This window comes from Pteropus medius, unplaced genomic scaffold (genome assembly GCF_902729225.1).
Source record: "Pteropus medius unplaced genomic scaffold, Ma_sr-lr_union100, whole genome shotgun sequence".
Classification (NCBI taxonomy): Eukaryota; Metazoa; Chordata; class Mammalia; order Chiroptera; family Pteropodidae; genus Pteropus; species Pteropus medius.
In genome coordinates, this window is record NW_024340698.1 from 7,207,878 (window position 1) to 7,229,755 (window position 21,878).

Here is a 21,878-nt window from a genome sequence, read left to right on the forward strand (position 1 = left end):
CACTGATCAATTTTATTGAAATATTTGGTCATTTGCGTGTCCATGGTATAATTCATGCTAAAATTCATTGTCTGTGAAGAATTTGCTCATTGCTAGAAAGGAAATTATATATATTAATTTATCCAGCTAATATTTACTGAGCACCTTTTAAGTGCCAGTCATCTTGAAGTGAACAAAACAGGCAAAATTTTCTGTCCTCACAGAGCTTTCATTCTAGTGGGCTAATGATATTCTTAACCATTGCTTTGCATGTGTAAGAAGTAGCTTGCAATTAAGGAATTAAAGCAGGGAGGTAGAATGCTTAGGAAACCGCACGGAGTTGATGAGCATGCTTTAAAAAAGTGTTTGTACAAGTGGTAGCATGTTTTAAAGGAGAATACAGAAGACACCTTAAACTCGAGATCTGAATCTTTCACAGATTAGTTGCTTAACCTAGGGCAAGCGACTTAACCTCTCTGGGCCTTGGTTTCCCCATCTAAAAAATGATATTGTGGTTGGATTATAACCCCTGTAGCTCTGACAACGTGTGTTTTTTCCTTATTCATTCATTCGTTCGTTCATTTGTACCTTCAACATTTATGTTTTGAGATACTATATGTTAGGCACTAAATTAGGTGCTAAGGATATGAGGGTGAAGAAGACAGGAAAGTTAACTGCTTTACAAGCTTACATTGTAGTGTGAACCAATATCAAGACATAGGATAATTAATCGTGTTACTAAGTGGAAATGATTAGCAATGTAATGTAATGGACAGAGGAAGGCTTTTGAGCCAAATGAACTTGGGTTTGCATCTCAGTTCTGCTACTTACTGTGTATGGCCTTGGGTGAGTTACTTAACTTAGAAAGTCTAAAGGGTACTTCTCAATAAAGGAAGGGCATTTCACAGGGTTATTGTAACTGTCAGGTGAGGTCATAAATCTAAAGTCCCTTGCAGACTGGCATATGCTGCAAGCTCAGTTCATGTTACTTCTCTGCCTTCCTCCTCCACCCTCCCTCTTCCCAACATAAGGTAAAACACATGCCAGAAAACACCTCGTTTCTCAACTAAGCTACCTTACTGAGAATGAGATGCTAATAAGACTAAGGTGGCATGCCACCCTGGATTGAGGCACTGAACTTGCAAGGAGATAGATTTTCCTCTAGCAAATATGAATTAGATTGGAAGGATTAATGATCTCATGAAGCCCATTCCGTTCTGGAAAAATAATGTATGTTTATCATCCTGAATGCTCATCAGATACTAAGTAGAATTATGAATATGTGCCCAACTATTACGACATATTTTTTTAGTTTGTCAGAGAAAAACAGTTGATATTTGGCTTTATAAAAAGCAGATGCTTTAGAATAGGTATAAACGATATAATATTTAAAGAGAAAATGCCCACAGGTCAAATATATGTTTCTCGCATAAACTTAATGAGAAACCATCCTGCTTACTTACCCACTGGTATGTTAATATGGGAAAAATGAGCACTTCCTGAATGCTAATTTGTTTTAAGCAGCATATCTTTTAACTATGGTCCTTATGAAAAAGGAAATTTTAGTTTTCAATACATTTATTTATTAATATAATCCATCATTCATTTATTTACTCATATAACAAATATTTGAGCGTCTAGTATTTATCAAGCACTAATCTTGATTTCTTCATTGTTGTGATTGTTTAGAGCAAATGTTGTAACCTGACTGGATTTATCTTCCAATATGTCAGATGATCCAGTTTAGTTAATTCCGAATAATTTCTTCCCGGGCCAACATTTTTTGAGTTAGTGGCATTTTTTAAATTGAATTTTACTCATATAAACTGCTTCCAGTATTGGAAGCATCCAGTATTCTATTGTGAAGGATGTTGCCCTGGAACCGAGAAAGTTTTCTTCTATCACATGGTGGAATCCAAAGCCTGCTACATTTGAATGAGTCTGAAAGTTAGACAAATGTACTTTGCACCATTAAAAGAACTCTGTTAACTGAAAATGGTTTTGTTTAATATGCTAACTTCAAATATCTTAGGCTATTAAATAAAATAAATATTATAATATGGAGAAAAGCTGTTATCTCAAACTCCCATTTATCCTTCTGAAAAATATATTTCTCCAAAACAACTTGTATTATTGATATATACTCTCGAAGGAAGGAAAGAAAGAAGGAAGGAAGGAAGGAAGGAAGGGAGGAAGGGAGGGAGGGAGGGAGGGAGGGAGGGAAGAAGGAAATCAAACATATTTGTAGACAGAATAAAGGTAATGTAATCCAGGAAATGACTCTTCTGTGGTTAGTAACCTCGGGTTATAATTAACCCATACTTAAATTACTAACCTAATGCGATGGTGGGACTAGGGAACAATGTTAAACTAGATAGATATTTTCAAAATTACTTAGGAATATACATTTAATAATATGAAGTTCTGTAGCCTGAGGACATGTGTGCCCTCTATTTGTACCATTTATAAAGATTAGCTTTGTGCTGCATGTCTCCTCTATAGTTAAAAACTTTCCAGAGCTTTTCATTAAATTTCTCATTAATTTAGTCTTTTTTTTTTTTTAGTTTTAAAGAGATGAATTTATTACTTACAACTACATTTATTTATTTTTTTATATTAGTTTCGGGTATACAGTACAATGGTTAGACATTTCTATAATTTGTGAAATGATCCCTCCGATTACTGTAGTACCCACCTGGCACTGCACACAACCATTACAATAATATCGACTATATTCCCTATGCTGCACTCTAGTCTTCATGACTATTTTGTAACTACTAATTTGTACTTCGCAATCCCTTTACCTTTTTCACCTAGCCTCCCAACCCCTCTCCCCTCTGGCAATCAACCAGTTTGTTCTCTGTATCTGAGTCTGTAATTTAGTCTTAAGTAACAGTTGCCACTTTATATTGTCAAGTGGGTTGTAACTATTTTATCTTTATAGGCTGGGTTTGTGTTCTTTTGAAAATATTTTACTTTTAGTCAAGGAGGTTTATGAAAATCAAGGGTCCTAAAAGGAAATGAAACTTGCCACTGAAGATAACTGATAAAAGCAAAATATTAAAACTGAAGAAAATATAAATATTCATGTCAGCTGTGTTATCAGAGCTATTTATACCCTCCTACTGTGGATATATAGGTCTCTCAACTTCTAAAGAGTTAAACAAGTCATTACCTCTTTAAATAAGGTCACATTTCACATCCTTTCAATTTTTATCTCTTATGAATGTTTTATCTCATGAATTTTTATCTCTTATCAATTGAAATATGAATGAAGAGAGTGTTTTCACAGATATAATCTCAGGGAATACCACATAAGACTGTCATTTGTCCTGTTCACCTCCCTGCGACCACCCCATCTTGGCTTGAGACAAACATTTGCTTCTAGGATATAGCCAAATCTTCAAATTAGCAAGCTTGACTCATGAGTTACACTCTTTCATGTGATCCATCACATATCCTGTGGGCAAAGAAAGGGTTTCTTAAAATTGCCAAAGGCATAAAATTCTCCATTTTTTGCCTTTGTGGAACTAAGAGAATTTCAATTAGAGGATCCCTGAGACCAAGAGAAAAATTTAAAAGACCCGTGGAAGTAAGCTAACTCCATTGCCACTGAAAATATCTGTGTGAAGAATGAACAATTTAGTAAATACATTCTCAAACACCTTTTTAGAACTGTTAGGCCAAATGTATGGGTCACTGAAATTTTCATTATTCTTCTGAATGGTTTGATATTATGTGTAAGCCCATTTTATCGTTTAATTACGTTTATCTTTAAATTAGTATAACATAAAAACTAAACCTGTACATCTTCAAAAACTCTTAGTTACAGAGAAAAAAATGTTCTTTTGTCTTTACATTTAACATTGATAATTAAGATTCATGCAACAAAGATTGAGCACTTACTATATATTAGGGGCATAAAGTGAAAGGAGAATTCAGTGCCTGCTCCTGCTGAGGAGTTTACAACTTAATGAGGATGAGGGGAAAAAATCAACCAGCATCCTTCCTCAGCAGTCCAAGGACAGTTGCCCATTAGAGGCATCACAACAGAGGCCCTACCCATTTGTATTATGAATTAATTATTAATAGCATGCCTTGGCAGATGTGTTATGTGTGTGTGTGTGTGTGTGTGTGTGTGCACGCGCGTGCGCGTGTGTGTGTTTTATAGAGCTGAAATTCATCTAACATAAAATTAACCATTTTAAGGTTAACCATTCAGTGGTATTTAGCTCATTTACAATGTTGTACGATCATCACCTCTATCTAGTTCCAAGACATTTCATCACTCCAAAGAGAAACCTTGTACACATTAGGGGTCACTTTCCATTTCCCCCTTCCTCCAGCCCCAGGCAACCAACAGTCTGCTTTTTATCTCTATGAGTTTACCTGTTCATATAAAAGGGATCATTCACTTAGCATAATGTTTTTGAGTTTCATTCAAGTTGTAACATGTTTTAATACTTCATTGCTTTTTATAGCCAAATAATATTTCATTGTATGGATATAGCACATTTTGTTTACTCAGTCATCAGTTTTCTACCCATTTTTGTATGAACCCTGAGCAACCACTGTTCTATCAAGTTTCTTCCACCACCTCTGGATTCAACTTGGCTACCCTTAACCTTAAGGACAGCAAAGTCAAACTGTCAGGCCTTCTTCCCCATCATACTTGACCACCATCTAAATACTAGCCTCCCCTTGACCTGGCCTCATCTCTATACATCATTGCAATTATTCTTCTCTGAGCCTTTTTTTCTCAGCCCTATGTATGTAGTCAGCTAGCCTCTCCTACAATCAATATACTTCCTGTAGGGGTTTATATTTCCTTGGCAACTTTGAGGCTTATCAATTCTGCATATACAACTACTAGTGCTTTACTTTGTGACATGATGCCTTAGTTCCCTTTGTGACTCAGTCCTAAGCTCTTCTTGATTCTCCTCTGTCAGGTTGCTGGGCTGGATGGGCCTGGATCCAGATGTCAGCTCCAGAATATTTCTGTTATCTTCTGGCTTGCAATTCTACATAGCCACTCCTGTCAATTATGTATCAGTATTCATTTTGCATTTTCTTACGATGACTCTGGGACTCTTAATGTAGTATATGGTTCACCTGGCATTAGAGAATAAACTCCTTGAACTCTGCAGGTGCAAATTGAAGTGAAGGTACCTCCTCTCTCTCCTAGGTAATCTTGGCTTCCATTTCACCTATTATATACACACATACTCACTGAATTCACTCTTATTTCTACTGATCAGACAAATCTTCCAATGTTTATAATGCCTCTCCAGGATTTCTGTGCTTAACTGGAAAGGAATAAACAAAGAAATGAACAAAGCAGTTATTTTAGTTCTTAAAGAGTTTTGTTCTTACCTCAAACCTTCTAAATGTTGCAGAAAAGTAGGTAAGGAGACTATTCTCTCTCTTCTGCTGAGTTGGAGGAATAGACAGTGGCATATCAACCATAGAACCATAGAACCTTTAACACTCAATTCCTGACATGTGCAAAGTTATTTTAAGAGAGAGAGAGAGAGAGAGAGAGAGAGAGAGAGAGAGATGAAAAAAATGGCTTATTTACACCCCTTTAATCTAGGAAAGATGAGGGAGAATAGTTGATTCTGTTTCCATAATGCAATTATTTTAAGAACACTATGTTTTGAGGACTTAGGAGTCAGAGGATAGATCTATTTCTGGCACTAACAAGTCTTTCATTGGTTTATATAGCAAAGTGGAAAGGCCTTCAGAATCTTCAGTCTGGTGGTGAAGGAATTAAATGAAGAAAATACCTATATGCTGGAGTGTATATAGATTCTGACACACATATACACATGCACAGCCCATTCCAATCACATCAGAACAGGCTAGTGACATGCAACAAGTGCTATATATAATTCCCAAACTCTCTTGCTAAATAGGTTGTTAACTATTTGTTGTTTGGGTTTTGTTTGTTTGGATTTTGTTCTTGTGGTGGTGTTTTAGATTTATGTGGTGGCTTTTCTCTAGAGGGCTCAAGGCAGTGTACATACAACTTTAAATATGGGATAGCCAATGAAAGCACCAATGGAGAAACAAATATATAAGCTAAAATACAGGGCCAAGAGGAAAGGGGGCACAGGAAGGAAAGTAAACAATGGAAAATGGAAATTATATTCAATGGTGTTGTTGAGTCAGGTGCTGAAGTCATTTGATTCTGCACCTGTTTAGCCACACGGCAGACTAAAATCATGCTGAAGCCAAGACTCAGTAGGTCTTCTTAGCTGCCTCTGTCATGGTGGTTTGAGGGTTAGAAACCGAGTTGTAGTCTTCAAAACCCCAGCTCTTTTTTCTCATAGCTAGTTCTTTTTCCCTCTATCCTGCAGGAAGTTCTGCTTATAAAAGCCTGGGAAGAGAAAGAGAAAATTTGTTTTATCACTGTCTCCACAGTTCTTGGTACTACTCCAGACGTTTTTGGATTTCATTTCATTTCGTTTTCCTAGAAGAAGAAACATGACACTTCATTCTTTCCGATTTGGGGACCTGCTCTACTGGCCTGACTGTATGCCCTTGGTGAAAGTGAAGTGTAATACTGCTTGCTAGTATTGCAGTTTACATATTCTGGCTTACTTTGAATAAGTCAGGATTGTTCATGGAAGGCTTAGAAGGAAAAAACTGGATAATGTAGAAAATGACTTAATTCGATATAACATGAAGTTTTTATGGCAGCTAAAGATTTTTTTCCAATCCTGGTAAGGTAAGACAGATAAGTTTGGGGTGTACCCACGTGTAATAATCCCTCTAAGAGCTTAGAGTGGCATATTTTTCATCATGCATTTATCTCAAAGTAGTCTTTAGTGACAGCTATTTTTCAGAACCTACTCTATGGCAATAAAGTGACATTTATTCCTTAAGATTATGGTGTCACGTACAGTAGCCCTACCTTCAGAACTGAGTGAGGAAAATCCAGCTTATCCTATTAACTGACAGCTTAACATGGTGTGCCACATTTAGGATGGGCTGTTCTTGCCAACTGTCATGTCCAAAGTAGCAGGAGGAGACATATTCATGCTCAACATTGATGTCTGCAGCCACCCGTTGAAGACCGGATATCTTATTACTTTAAGCAGATTGTGTCCTATTAGTACTTAGGCCAGCCCCACCTGTGCTCAAATTGGCTCATTTTATTTATATGGACAGCATCTGATGGCCTCCAAGGCAGGTCCCAGCATATCCACACCCTCAACAAATAAATATCACTTCACAGTTTGCTCTTTGAAATGTGATTCTGAAAGGATAAGGCCCATTTCTTCTTACTACCACTGTTCCGTGCACCAGAACTCTTCTATCTTAGCCAGGAAGGCTTAGGAGATGGGTCCAAAGACTTCTATACCCTTTAAATATCATCATCTCCTTCAAAGTAGGTGATTTGGTAGGTCATGGACTGATTTCACTGATGCTGCCAGTCCTCAAAACATTTTTCTCCATGTTCTTGGGGAAAAGCTTTGAGGGCATATGGCCAGTCCCTGCAGCCTGCATGTTGTTGGTTCTTGGCCAGTTGATCTTCAGTGGTATAGGCTGAGAATTATAGTGAGAAGATCCTGATAGGTTAGGAAACATGGATCAGGTAATTAAATGGTGCATATTGGGAAAAATACAGTCCTTAGAATGATATAGATAGAGATTGTAATCCTGGCTGAGACATTTACTGTGTGCTTTGGGCAGATCATTTAACATCAAATTCAGTTGCCTTATGTGTAAGATGAGGATAATGATACCTACTCTGCAGGGTTGTTGTGAAGATGTGCTCCGGCCTGTAGGTGCTGCATAAACGATAGCTGTTGTTGCTGTTATCACATCATTAAAGTGTGGTTGAGAAGGCCGGATAAGTGTCCAGGGCAAGGGTGAGGAGGTGCAGGCCATTCTTCCTGTAAAAGTAAGCTAGAGTTTATGGAAATATCTATAATTCTTTTGGAACCAAACTGTTGAATGGGGTGGCTGATCAAGCAGGTTTATACCATTTGGTGTCCATTTGCGGGTGGAGGATGAAATAATGGGGCTGTTTATTTCCCATGGCACTTAAACTAGCTTTAAATGGGGTTTCAAAGAAGAGTTTCAGAAATACTTTAAGTAATGTCAGAAGCATGGTTGTAACACGGCATGTTTTGCAACACATTTTGGTAGATATTTATGAATTTGAAATATGTCATTACTTTATATTCATCCCCGAGCACATATCAGGTAGGTAGAAAATTGATTGAAACAAGGCTTCTGGGCAGAACAAGTCTCCTGACCCTTTTCTGATATGGCAGATGGTCAGTTTCCTTTAGTGATACCAATGTAACTTCATCAGAATGCCTGATTTCCACAAACGTAACATACCTTAGACATTTTTATCCAATTACTCTGACCCAGAAGACTTATTTCTGGTAGTTGGTCGTTGAGCATCAAAGGAAACAGACTCTTGAGACTGGAGTTTGAAGGACAAGGAGAGAGGTCTGTAAGGGAAGCCTCTCTTTTGGGAGCCTCGCACTGTGGCCCTACTCTTAGACCTCTCCAGCTTCCTTGGTGTCATGACCGTTATGGTTATTATAATGGTGTTTTTTTTTCCCCTGCAGGCCTCAGGAAATGACTAGCATGTGCCACTTCTTTACTGTGACTAGCCCCGATTCTTCTCCCAGGGTATGAGCTTTTGGGGGCTCCTTTGAAAGAAACTCAGCTCTCCCTTTTTGGCTCTTTCTCTATTTAAGCAAGTACAAAATATTGCTTGAGTTTCTCTGATGATTTTTACTGATAGAAATATAGCCAAGGAGTTGAGACTTAACAAAAACCACATAGAGGAAAATTTCAAAGTTGCATGGCAATCATAAAAAGCATCACAGTAGAAGGTTTCATCACATGACTTTGGGGTCAACAAGCCTGGGTTTGGATTTCTGCTCCAGGATATATTAGCTTTCTCTTCTCTGAACCCCTGTTTCCATATATGTAGAGTGGAATTAATAATTTCTTCCTTAACAGATTGTTGAGAGGATTCAGAGACATTGTGAAATATAGAATATAGAGCCTGGAATACAGTAGGCCCTCAAGAAATGGTAGCTATGATTGCCGTTATTTAATAAAACAAGCCTAGAGAAACAGCCATTATAGCTCTTTACTGGAAGATAAATGAAGTTAGGCTTGACTTTATCTCCCTTCAAAGATCCATTTTTTTAAAATTCTTCAGGAACACAGCTTCACCTGTTCCCTCTCATTTTTATCTTATTTTCTCTCTCTGCTGCAAAAACATGAAAGTCCCCATCCCTGGTTGTGATTGGTGCAAAGAGTGGGCATTTGGGTCTTCTGGGGATCAAGTGAGAGTTATTTGCATCTAAGGGTATGTACTGGCTGGCCTTCCTCCCTCTGATATTTTGTTTTATAGCAAAGATGTTTTCAACAGTTCCTACCAGGACTTCTTCATAATGATTAACCCAAGCAATCTTCCAAAATTACTTACATTGGAAACCAGGATGGGTCTAGTTGCAGGTCAAATCTAGTTGCCCTGTGCTCTAAAGTCTTTTCTGTCACCCTTGGGTTAACCTTTGTGGAAAAGGAGAGAGATCATTAAAATCAGCCATGATCTCCCAATTTCTCAAGCCAATGAATTTTATTCTTTTATGTGAGTCTGGCTTTGATCCTTGAGTTTGTCACCTGTATAATGAAATTTCATTTCCCTGTGAAGGACAATTTATTTTAATTTGTAGCTCCAGGGTCACAGGAACTTCCTACTCTTTGCCCCCTCACATTTTACTGATCCACATGTCAGATGGATTTTAAACCACCCTGGTTTGAGCCACTCATTTGCCAATTTCATTCCACTTCTTGCTTTGGGGAACAGCTTCACAGGATGGGTCCCTGTTCAACCGGAGCCGGAGTAAGCCATCCTCACCTGAGATTGGGGTACATCAGCTTTGGGTTGGAGGGTCATGTAGAGGCTTCTGCTCTGAAAAGCTAATTTCCAAATACTATTTGGGAGGACTAAAACAAGGACCATCCTAGAAGGGGCCAAAAAAAGATCTGTTGGGCTGGCTGACCCCTATTTATCCTTACCTCAGTGGCATCTCTTCTTTCCCTGATGGCTTCCTGAAAAGACCAAGGTGAAAGTGATTCAAAAAGAGCCCCAAGATGTAATTATTTTCATTAGGATAGCAGCGAGCTCTCCATTTGCCTCCTTTAGGTATCTTTGAGGCTACAGGGGAGCAGGTAGGGTAGCTGTTTGAGATGTTGTCAAAGTTGTTCTCAGTTTGTGATATTAGAGAGTCTGGAGTGAAAATCACGTAATTAAACCTTAAAGAAAATATCTCCCCCATATAACCATATAGCACCATATATAACCCCAATGGGCTTCTGAACAAAAGCAGTGGGATTCAGTGTCTATTCCTCCAAATGATATTTAGCACAACCACCTAGAATGAAGACTAGAAGCCTCTAACCACAGAGGTATATCAGTGAGGGGAGAAATACATCTAGAGAAGTGCCAAGGGCTGAAAGGCAGGTAAGAGAAGAGAAATACAAAGTGGCTGAGAAAACCAAAATGAGGGAGACAATTTTCACTCTTTCTAAGACACTCCAGGCTAAGGATAATTTTTGACCTGTTGTCCTTGGGTGCATTGCTATGCGCTTTTATTAAGTATTTATGTAGCAGTTTATATTTTACCAAGTGCTTTACAATCACTTTTATTTGGCTTAGTAAAGTTTTCCTGCAATCCAGCTACTTTATGATCAGGAAAGTCACTTCCTGTTTGCTTAGCACCTCCATGCATACAGCCTCACACAATAGGTGACTTGTTCCTGCAGGAGAGCAGGAGAACAGGAGAGCAGGTGCAAAGGGTTGAGGAGCTGAGGGCACCTGCGGCTATTAGAGCGATTGGAGTGGGGGTGGTTTACAATTCAGTTCACCTTTCCTCCCCTCTGTTATTCTTCAGTTTTATTTTATTGCTGGCAACTAGAGAGCCGCAATGCCAGGCTTGGGTCTGCTGAGGGCAGAGCTATTGTGATAGTTAGACACTGTCAGTGGTAGGTACTTTCTGCTCTGCTTGTGTCTCTGTGCCAGCTACTGTGCCCATGCCCACTATTGCCACTGTCTTCCCTCAGGCTGACTTGCTGAGTGTCTTTCTTTCTGCTACCTCAGGGCTCTGACTGCAGCTTGGAATCTGGGGCTCTGGGAATGATTTTAAGGGAAGACAGCAGAAGTAGCCAAGTTTATGCAGACAAGGCCTTTTAGCATTCATAGGCAAGTCTGACACTGAGTCGCCATGTTCTTGCTAGTCCCTTTTCCCTCCCATCAGCTACAACAGCCCTGTATGCCAGTGTTCTGGGCGTCGTGATGTAGGATGGTGTGTCCATAGATGGGTCATGAAGTAGTAGCGCTTCACTCTCTCAGTCACAGGTTTGCAGGAGAATCCAACAAAGGCAGTACTTGAAGATTTCATTTTCTGAAGACCAGATGTGCCAAAGCAAAAGCCAGAATCTGGTACATGAAGTACAAACTGGAGATAGTGGGCCAGGACATTGAAAAATTACGAACCTCTAATCACCAGGGTTCTGTGACTGAGCACAGGGTTATGTAGATAATTAATAGGTAAGTATTGAATAACATTCTATTACTGATAGAAGACAACAAATCCTTGTTCTGACCCAAAAAACTGAGAAACTTTACCATTAGATTTGAAACCCTCTCAAAGTTACTGTCTTGACCATAGTAAATTTAACAGGTATGTCAGATTTGTTTTCACAACAGTCAAATCTCACTCAGTCAAACCCAGAAATGGGCTGAAGTTTACACTATTAGAAGAGGGTTTGTGATGCAAATCAATCATAGTAGCAGGTGTGTATCTTGGGTAGGCACAGTGTGGGAACCCAGTGATTGATCCATGAGGATGTCACAGGGGCTGGAAGAGTGGTGCTTGGGCTGTGGGGGGAACTCACGTGTCTGGCTGGCCCGAGTGGGAAGTGACCCACCATCTGAATAACGATATTCTTTGGTACATAGGAAAGGAACTCTATCATTCTCTAGGTAGGCATTGGTTTCCAAAGTGGTGGGATCTAGTAGTTGTGACACAGTAGCAGGTGTTCCTGGCAGGACCAGACAAAAGTCTAGTCAATGGCTGCAGTTTTACGGGGAAGGCTCCAGGAAAAACACGCTGAGAAGAGCTGAGCAGAGTAGGTCAGAGCCTCCACCCACCTAAGTTGAGCTTTGGGTGAAGGCTTTAGTCTCAGTTCAGTTATTGACTGCCTACTGTATGACAGGTCTGGGTAAAGCAGAGGACTGACCCACAGACAGATGCAATGATATGGGTAGGCCTAATCATGCACTTTGAAGGTTTTGAGGCCTGCAAGTGACTGTGGCTAAGGCAAGAGAAGCATCAGAAAACAGTGGCAGGAATTTTGAGCTTTCTTTTAAAGTATTTCAACAGTGCCCATTCACATGGAAACAGTTTGTCCTTCACTCATTATCTTTTGTGGTTCATTAAATAACATTCAGTAGGACACCCAAAGCAACATTTGAGGAGGCTTTCCTTTGTGTTACCACATATATTTGAAGTACAATGCAAGGAAAATATCTACAAGTCCCTTTTTTTTTGTTTAAGCGAGGCAACCCTTGGTTGACCTCACAGATTGCAAGGACCTTGTCAACTTACAATCCATTTTATTTTTACGCTTACAGCACCTGGTCTTCCTAAGTGGTCTCCCATCCAAGTACTAACCAGGCCCGACCCTGCTTAGCTTCCATCTCTGGATCAGGCTTGTTTAGGGTAGCATGGCCGTAGACTACAAGTCACTTCTCCTTAACTCAGACTTTTCTCTCTCTCTCTCTCTCATTCTCTCTCTCTCTCTCAAACTGGTCTTGAGTCAGTGAAGTATAATTGTAGGTGGACCGCGAGCATCCTGTTCCTCATTTTGAAGATCATTGCATTAAAGAATGGATGTTTGCCGTGGACCATTCAAAGACTGGAGACAAACAAAGCAGCATTCTGAAGAGAGAAATTTGAAAAAGCATGTGGATGTTTTCAAGAGCCATCAAATTCATTAATTGTTATGGTTAAGCAAAATGGAAGCAGAACATTTTCAGTCATAGAGAGGAAGAATATGAAACATTGTGGGGAGGAGAAAGTGGAATAGGCTTTTGACACCCAAAGTTGGTTACTTGGGAAACTCAACTGTCTGTCCTGGGCCACAGGCAAATGATTGGTTCTTCAATGAACTAAAATTAATTTTGAACTATTCAAAGTCCTATCTGGTAAGTTCCCCCCTCAGATACCCTGTCACTTGGAAGCTTTGTGGAGACATCTCTGCCAAAGAGTTTCTTTCAGTCAGGCCTATGTGCTCAGTGCTAGCTGCTTACACGTCATTGTTTAATCATAATACCAAGGAAAGCTCTGGTACTTTTGGCCTTGTTCATTTTTCCAGATTCTAAACCATTCCTACCCCTCCTTCCACTTGTACTTTAGCTAGGGCATACCTAGACAACATTGAATCTTCCATTTTTCAAGGTCTCTCAGTGTGGGGATGAGAAGATTTGAAGCTTCCCCTAACTTTTTATTGCAAGATTTATTCATTCTCTCTCAGGAAATTCTTTTCAAATAACCTTTGCTGAATCCCTATTATATGTCGGGCACTGTGTTCAGAGCTTTCACATAATGATGATAACGACCCTCAGATAGATGGGCTGGACACTGTTCTAAGCACATTGCCTGCGTTATCTCAATTTACTAACATTCATTATATCAAATCCTCAAAACAATGCAGGGTACATTATCCCCATTTTACAGATGAGGAAACAAGCTCAGCAGGGTTTAATTACTTGTCAAAACTCACACAGTAAGTGGTAGAACCAGCTTTTAAACCTAAGTCTTGACTCCAAGGCCAGTGCTCTCTCCGCCAAATGACTCAGCTGTTCTAAAATGTGTCATGTACTCGCTGTCTCAGTAAACTATGAATGCCAAACTGAATTTCACCTCTTAAAAACTTAATTGTTGACCATTATTTTGAATGTGTTACTTTCATACAATGCTCTCTCATATGTCGTTGAGACATGTGACTTGTTCTCTGACCCTTTCTTCTTGGCTCCTCTATTTGCAGGGAGATATAGCTCCATTCATGTTCTACAAGCAGCAGTGCCAACAATAACTTGAATGGCTACTGCTTCGTCTCTTGGGAGCCCACTTTGCCCATCTGTAAGAGTAGGGCATTGGGCTGATTTCGAGTCCTTTCCAACTTTGAAAAGTTCATGAGTTGAAAATCTAACTTTAAAAAATGAACTTAAAAATGGGTAAAGATCATTTCCTTTTGGTTTAACTCCAGTGGGATGAGAAAAACATCTGGTTTTCTGGGCTAGAAGGAATTGGTAAATGAGTTTGGGCTGATTGAATAATAAATCCCCATCATACACCATGCTCTGTCACATCCCCCTTCCCAATTATTGAGCTTTTGAATTGCATATTTTTTCTGTTATTGTAAGATTTAAACTGGGTTAGAGTCCTCTCCTCATTGGTCTGTTCTCTTCAAGTACACACCTCAGAGAACCTTTTGTCAACCTCACCTGCCCTGCCTAGTATCCTGCCTGCCTGGTGCTTAGGGCTCAAAGCCCAAGAGACAATTCTCACCAGCTTTCCCATACATTCTAAAGTTCTCACAAGAATCCCTTTGCATCCTTACTTTTCTGTCTCGCTACCTCCAGGCTTCTCTGCAGAGTTTGCTTCTTCAGACAAACATTCAGGTGATCCCATCTCAGGCATTTTCTCTTTACCTTCTCTTCTCTGTGAGGAGCTGCCCCGCACAGTCACAAACTTTTTTTCCTATGGCAGTGATATCAACTTCTCACGCTTTCCTCGCCATCTGGAAAATATTCTTTGCTCCTCTAGGTTTAAATGACTTCTTGATTATATTCCAAGACCAATCTTTTTGTCTCTCCTCACAGTGCGGTTTGAAAATAGACTCAAAACTGATTCTAATATAGTTATTCTCTTATGTAGCTAATGTCCACTAAACGAGATATAAATGGCTTTACATCTCCCTGTTTTTTTTCTCTAGCTTTTGCTTCCTTTCTGTTGAAATCCATTTGTAACTTCCAAAAGGCTATCGTTTGAGACCAGAGATATTGCTTGGAGTATGGTGGATACATCTGTTTCTAGCACTCCCCTGGCTAAAATTTATTCAGAAGCTGCTGTGCTGACAGTTACTAAAACATTTTTTCTCACATATGTGCATAAACAAATAAGAAGCAAATTGTTGCTATATTTATTAAGAGCATTTGCAAGACTCAGCTATTTTCACCTTTGCTTTATTTTTCTGTTCTTTTGTGTAAATTAAGGTTGCATTTTGGATAGAAAAAAGAACAACTTCTTAGGCCTCTTAATAAGATGGCTTTTCTATTGTGCGTTCTAATTTGTTTTTAAAGCTATTTATGCTCTTTAAATTATCGCATTTTTCCACAGTGATTATTATGGCCAGGGTACTTTCCAAGGAAACTGATAAATCACTCGTGGAAAGGGGCTACATGCAATACTGCAGTCTTTTCGTTAGATGGCGCTCTGAGAATGTTAGATCGGTAACTTATTTGTGGCCATCTATAACCAGCAGCAAACTAAATTTTTGTGAAATCGAATATTTTTTGGAGGGCGGTAGTCCTTCTAAGACTTGCTCTCAAACTCTTGACACCGTTCTAATGCTTAGGGGAAGGAGGAAAGTGAATTTTCTAGCAGCTTCCCTGTCCTAAATCAGTACTAGCAGTGTTCAAAATCAGCAATGTGCATTTAAAGAAACTTTTAAAGAGAGGAATTTCTTCTAAATGTGGGAATTGTGACACTAACAATTTATGCTGTTAGGAAAGTCCCTCTCTGGGTCTCAGTTTCTTCATCTACACAATGAGTGAATTGGACAAGTTGATCTCTTAAGGGTGCTTCCATTTTGAATGGTCTGCGTTTGAATTCGTTGATTTCTTTCTATTACATCCTTGCTGCCTCAGCCAGCTCAGAAATGGGAAGAAAAGATTGCCCATTTTATGCTTCTTTGCCTCTATTCCTCTCCTGTAAGTGCTCTTTTTGCTTCAACTGTCCCAAGATAAGCATGCCCAGATGTCCTGTCTTAATTAGGTTCCTTTTCTCTTTATGGTTTTTGCACAGGTTTTCCCCCCCTTCTCTCCCTCCCCCCCCCGCCCCGATCCCTAACCAATCTGCCTAAACAGAAGCACACCCCTCCATTCCCTTCACAAATAGTGTTCTTGGTATATTATAGTAGTCATGTTTGTGCTAAACAGATACTAAACTGGATAGGAAGACATCACGTGTAATGCTTAAAGGTGACACTTTTAACATCACATGCAATATGTCCAGTTAAGAAAACTTTAGATTTGGGAGGTAGGAACTTCCTTTTATTTATCTTTCCTCCTCTGCTGGCCAGTATTCATTGCCAGAACCATTTCAAAGCTTTAGCAAAGAAGCAGTATTCTGGAGCGAGGACAATTAATCTAATTAGAGATGAGCATTACTAAGCAGATAACCTATTATTAAAATTCCCAATGGCCAACAGTGTCCCCATTCCTAACACTCTAGGCAGTCTGCGGATGTGGATAATTGTGGCAGTGATAGCTCATCCTCATGCAAAGCCTGTCATGAACCATGTACACCAGTGGCACACAGAGAGCGAGTGGAAAAGAAATACTGAATTAATTAATTAATGCAAAGCTACAGAGACACCCCTAACTGAGTCCCTCTGGACTTGAAGCTTAGAGAATGCATAAAATTCCCCAGGGGCACATCACATATGTCGCACTGCTATAGCTGAAGTAACAAAGGCAGGGAGGCATTGAGGACAACTTTCTCCTGCATTCATTTTCCTATTGTCCTTAGAGATTTCACATCACCTCTGGTGTTTGTCTACTGGCATGATCTGGTGGTGTAGGATTATTTATTTCTCAAACTTCAACATTTTATGTCCCAAGAATGCAAATATTTCACTGAATAGCGAAACTGTAAACCTCTGTTTGGGAGAAGAAACTCTATACACAGGGCTGTCCCCAAGGGCTTTTAAAGGGCAATCCCAGGAATCTGCTGAGTAGGTAAAGAGTGATGTTGCTGCAGGCACTGTTGTGAGCCTTGTAAACCAATACACGTAGCATACAAATTATCTTACACAATGGAGCAGTGTGGTGGGGAAATGTCAAATATTTAGTTAGCATGGATGATTTTTAAGGAAGCAACAGTAGCATAGTGGTTAAGAACAGAGACACCTGGAGATGGATTCAACAATGTTTGAACTCTGGCTTTGCTACTGACTAGCTGTGTGACCTTGAGCAAGTAACTTCACTTCTCTGTGCCTCAGTTTCCTCATCTGCAAAAAAAGGGCTAATAATAATTGTGTCTATCTCATAGAATTCTTAGGAAGATTAAGTGAGGTAATATGTGTTTTCTTTTTCCTCAGTGCTTGGGACAGTATCTGGCACAAAGAAAGCACTCAATGCTGATAGCTATTATGATTATTACATTATTATATATAAGTACCACAAGGTGCTGTGTATGGCATAGAAAGGAACTACCAAGCCTCATCCTTAAAAAGCTTACAGACTATATTGGGCTCGCAATGGAATGTACATAAAAGGAGCATGAACAACTCAGGATGACCCCAGGATACATTTAGTTGTGAAGGCAGCAGATCATGGTGTATCAGATTGGTTCAGGGAGACCCTCAATTCTCATCAGGAGAAAACTTTAGGTATCTACAGGGAAAGTGACCTAGAACTTGAATAAATTTTTTGCCTCTTTTTTGAGAGAAGGTGCTCGTAAGAATGTATATTTATATTCGCATCTTCCCTGATATACTGTCCTTTTGAAACAGGCAGATTGTAGTTACCTCACTGAAGAGTAGAAAACATATAGTCTATGTTTAACCTAACAAAGTATCGTTTGTGACCTGATGATAACCATCTAAGATGCAAAGGAATTCCAGGGCAACATTGCATATATTGGCCCAGATATGCATTATGTCATAAGAAATCCTCTTTTGCCTGGGGCACTAGTGATGGCCAACATAACTCTCATTAACAAGTAGGCCCTAAGATGGATATTTGAGTTAGTCCTGCTTTTAATTTTTTCTTTCTTTTTTTGCCTTTAAAAAGTTAACTACTATATAAAATTTCACTTATTAAAAATTAATTATAAAGATAAAAATATAAAAGATATGGAAACATATGGAAAAAAGTAAAACTTCCCCAACATCTCTTCTCACTCACTAGAAGTAATTCCTTTTGCCATTTCTTTAAAAATTTTCTATGTATATTTGAACACAAAGTATATGAGAGTAATGCATATGCAGACCCTTTTTTACCCCAAATGGAATCACACTGTACATTCTTAACCACTAGTTATATCTGTTACAGTGTACCTTGAATTTGGTTCCATATCAACACATGTAGATCTGCTTGGTTATTTTAATGTATGCATAGTATTCCATTATAACACTCACGACTTTTAAGATTTCATTGTATACTTTGTCTGGCTAAGGAGAAAAAAGATAGAAAGTTGAGAAAGAGAAAAAAGATTTGGGATTGGGAGAGAGGTATTGAGACACCATGAAGGGATAGTGTAAGAATGCCAAGTTTTAAAATAGTGCCACTAAATTTTAGCTGCTATAAGCATCAGTTGGATCAGTACTTCTGGTTACTGCTTTGTAGAGTAAATAAAATAAAGGCAAGTTTTAGGTCTAAGCCACAGGCCAGCTCTTCCCAACACTTCTGTAACCAGAAACCATGCTTAATTTACTAGAATCCTTTGAGGATTTAAATAGCGTATGGATAGAGTGGAACAGTGGATGCTATTTTGACTTTTTAAAAGTTTGGCAAGCTTTTAATCCCAAAACTGTTTTTTTAAAAAAATGAGTCACCATGGGATTGGGGAGCAGTGTTTAGTCCTGGCTCCTTATTCATGGTTTGGAGATAAGAAACAAAAAATAGAGCTAAAGGGACACTTTTCTGAATGCCAGAAAATAATACAGTAGAGCTGCAAGGGGTCAACTGTGGGACTAATTTGATTTAATATTTATAAATGATTTGGAAGAGAGAATATAGTGAAAAATCACTAAGTTGGCAGATGTCTTTGCACTATTCCAATGAGAATAATAAACTTCGGGAAGTCGCTTGTTTTGTAGGAGTGGGCATAAAAGTGGCCAGCAAGCTTCAATATGAACAAGTCCCAGGCAATGTCTTTAGGAATGCATTCCTAAAGTTCATTTCAGAAGATTTGTAATGAGCCTTACCTCTTTATCTGTGAACAGGGTCTCTGCTTAAGGCAGAGAAGATGGAGTTGGTGGTGTTGTGAGAAGAAGATGATATTTAAACACACAGCAGTATAGGAACATAAAAGAGGAGGCTTATTAGCCTCTTACTAGCTATTTCCCACCAGATATATATATATATATATATATATATAATATATATATATATTTGATTTAATATTTTAATTATTTGATTTAATACATATATATATGATTCCAATTTTGGTTAACATGATATGTTAGTATATGCATGTGAAAACCCCTAGAAAAATATATATCAAACTGTTAACTCTGGTTCTCCTTTGGAAGGATAGGATGATGGGAGAAATTTTACTTGATGCTTTGTTTATTTCTGTACTATTTGAATATAATATATATAATATATATATATTATATATATATATATATATCTGTGTGTACACACACACACACACACACAAACACACACAGAATGTTGTTACATATTTCTTTAATACAGCTCCCAAAGTCAATTGATATTTGATGGTTGGTGATTTTTGTATTCACCAACTTTGAAAGTTAAATAAGCTGAATATGTTAAGTTGCCATTTTAGAAGAAATGCAATCAGATGTTCTCAACTTGACTACAGCATATTTTTCTTTTTAGAGAATGACTTTAATTATAAAAGTCAGAACTAGATTTCCTAACCTTCTCTGCTACCATGCAAGTTTTTCAAAGCATGTCCTTAATATTGGCAGATACATTATATCTTGAAAAGGAACATTAGCAGAATCAGATCAATATCTTCTGAAATTGTGAAATTTTCACTAATAAGGAGATAGTGAGATATGCCCTGTCCACTTCAGTGTATTTGAGAAGCTCAAATGAACTGAGTGATATGAAACTGCTTTGTAAAGTGCTATGCAAAAATACAGTAGTATTAATTATACATTGCATGTCATAATTCGATATTAGAAATGTAAAATGATTAAATTCTAAGAACTTATCCTTTACAGATATTCATGCAAATGTGCAAAGGTTGGTATACAAGGATGTTCTTTGCAGCACTGTCTATAATAGCAAAATGTTAGAAATGTTTATCATTAAGGGATTAGATAAATAATGATAGAGCCATACAGAGGAATAAAGGAATAAAACAAAGCAGCTCTTTATATTCTGACATGGAAATATGTCCAAGATATTTATTAAGTGATAAAAATCTGCAAATCATTATGACTAGTATGATTCCAATTTTGGTTAACATGATATGTTAGTATATGCATGTGAAAACCCCTAGAAAAATATATATCAAACTGTTAACTCTGGTTCTCCTTTGGAAGGATAGGATGATGGGAGAAATTTTACTTGATGCTTTGTTTATTTCTGTACTATTTGAATCAAATATAATGAGCATTTTTTCATAATTAAAAATATGAATTTGCCTTTAATCAGACTGCCCTATTGTACTTGGGGAAAAAAAGTGTATAAAGCGAGCACAAATTTATGCTGCAAATGGCTTGGGAAAGCCTCCCGAAGAGAAACCCAGTTCCAAGGCCTGCAGGAAATTATAGGAGGAGGAAGTGGAAGAAAAAGAAGAGGTGAAGAACATGAGTAGAAAGTACACTTAGAGTTAAGGTCTTTTTTGTGTGTTTCCCTGGCCATGATCCCGGAACTCCCTTAGCATAGCTCTTGCCACTCTGCATTGCCATTGGCTCTTACTCTTCTGGACTATGCACTAGACTAAGAGGACAATAAATGCAGAGACTTTGTCTGATTTGCTCATCGTCGTGTCCCCAACACTTAGAAAAAAAAGATGTCGAACAAATGTTTGTTGACTGTTGAATGAGTGTTCTTCATTGTAAAGAGACTCTATCTGGAGTAGTTTACTTTTGCACCATGGGACCATCTCATGATTTAGAAGGCTGAAGAGAGCTTGTGGTTAGCTTTTGACCTTTGGTGCCAAATGCAGTCAACTTTCACTTTGCTTTGGACTCTTTTATAACAAATCTTTTCTTTACCATCACCTTTCCAGATACAGTCAAAAGGCAGCGAGGAATGGAATGAAGAATCAGTTCAACCTTCATGAGCTGAAGATGAAGGGCCCTGAGCCAGTGGTCAGTCAAATTATTGACAAACTGAAGCATATCAACCAGGTATGTGATGGGTATATCCAACAAAAATGGAAGTGGCAAAAAATTGAGGAATGGATGGTGTCAACTGTCCAAACTGTATTCTTGAACTTTTGGAAAGACAACTATTGTTCATTTTCTTCAAAGATTCTCTCTGCTAAAAGGCACTTTTGACCCTCATTTTTCACTCCACTTTTAAATTATAAAGATGATATTGTAATATTAGAGAAAACTTGGAAAATAGAGGGAAAATATTTATCTCACAATTCCATTATGGCAGCCCAACTGTTTTCATTTTCTCATGTTCTTTTCTAATATTCAAAAAATCACACTCACACAAACTTTTTACATAATTGGAAGTTTACGAGTGATTTATAGTTCTTAAAATTAACACTATATTGGAAACACTTTTTCATGTTGCCACAAATCTTCATGTTAATCATTTTTTGTGGCCACATAAGATTCCTGTAAATATTCATCATAATCAGCCTGCTTTTGCCGGACATTCAGATTGCTTCTTTTTTTTTTTTTTT

General features: G+C 38.3%; 1 protein-coding gene across 1 annotated transcript in view; it reads left to right on the forward strand.

The window, feature by feature from the left end:
* GPC3 (glypican 3) overlaps positions 1-21,878 on the forward strand; it is a 423,057-nt gene that overhangs the window by 298,284 nt on the left and 102,895 nt on the right. Inside the window, exon 6 of the mRNA XM_039875284.1 lies at positions 21,249-21,369. Coding sequence (XP_039731218.1) covers positions 21,249-21,369 — 121 coding nt within the window. The remainder of the gene's footprint in view (positions 1-21,248; positions 21,370-21,878) is intronic.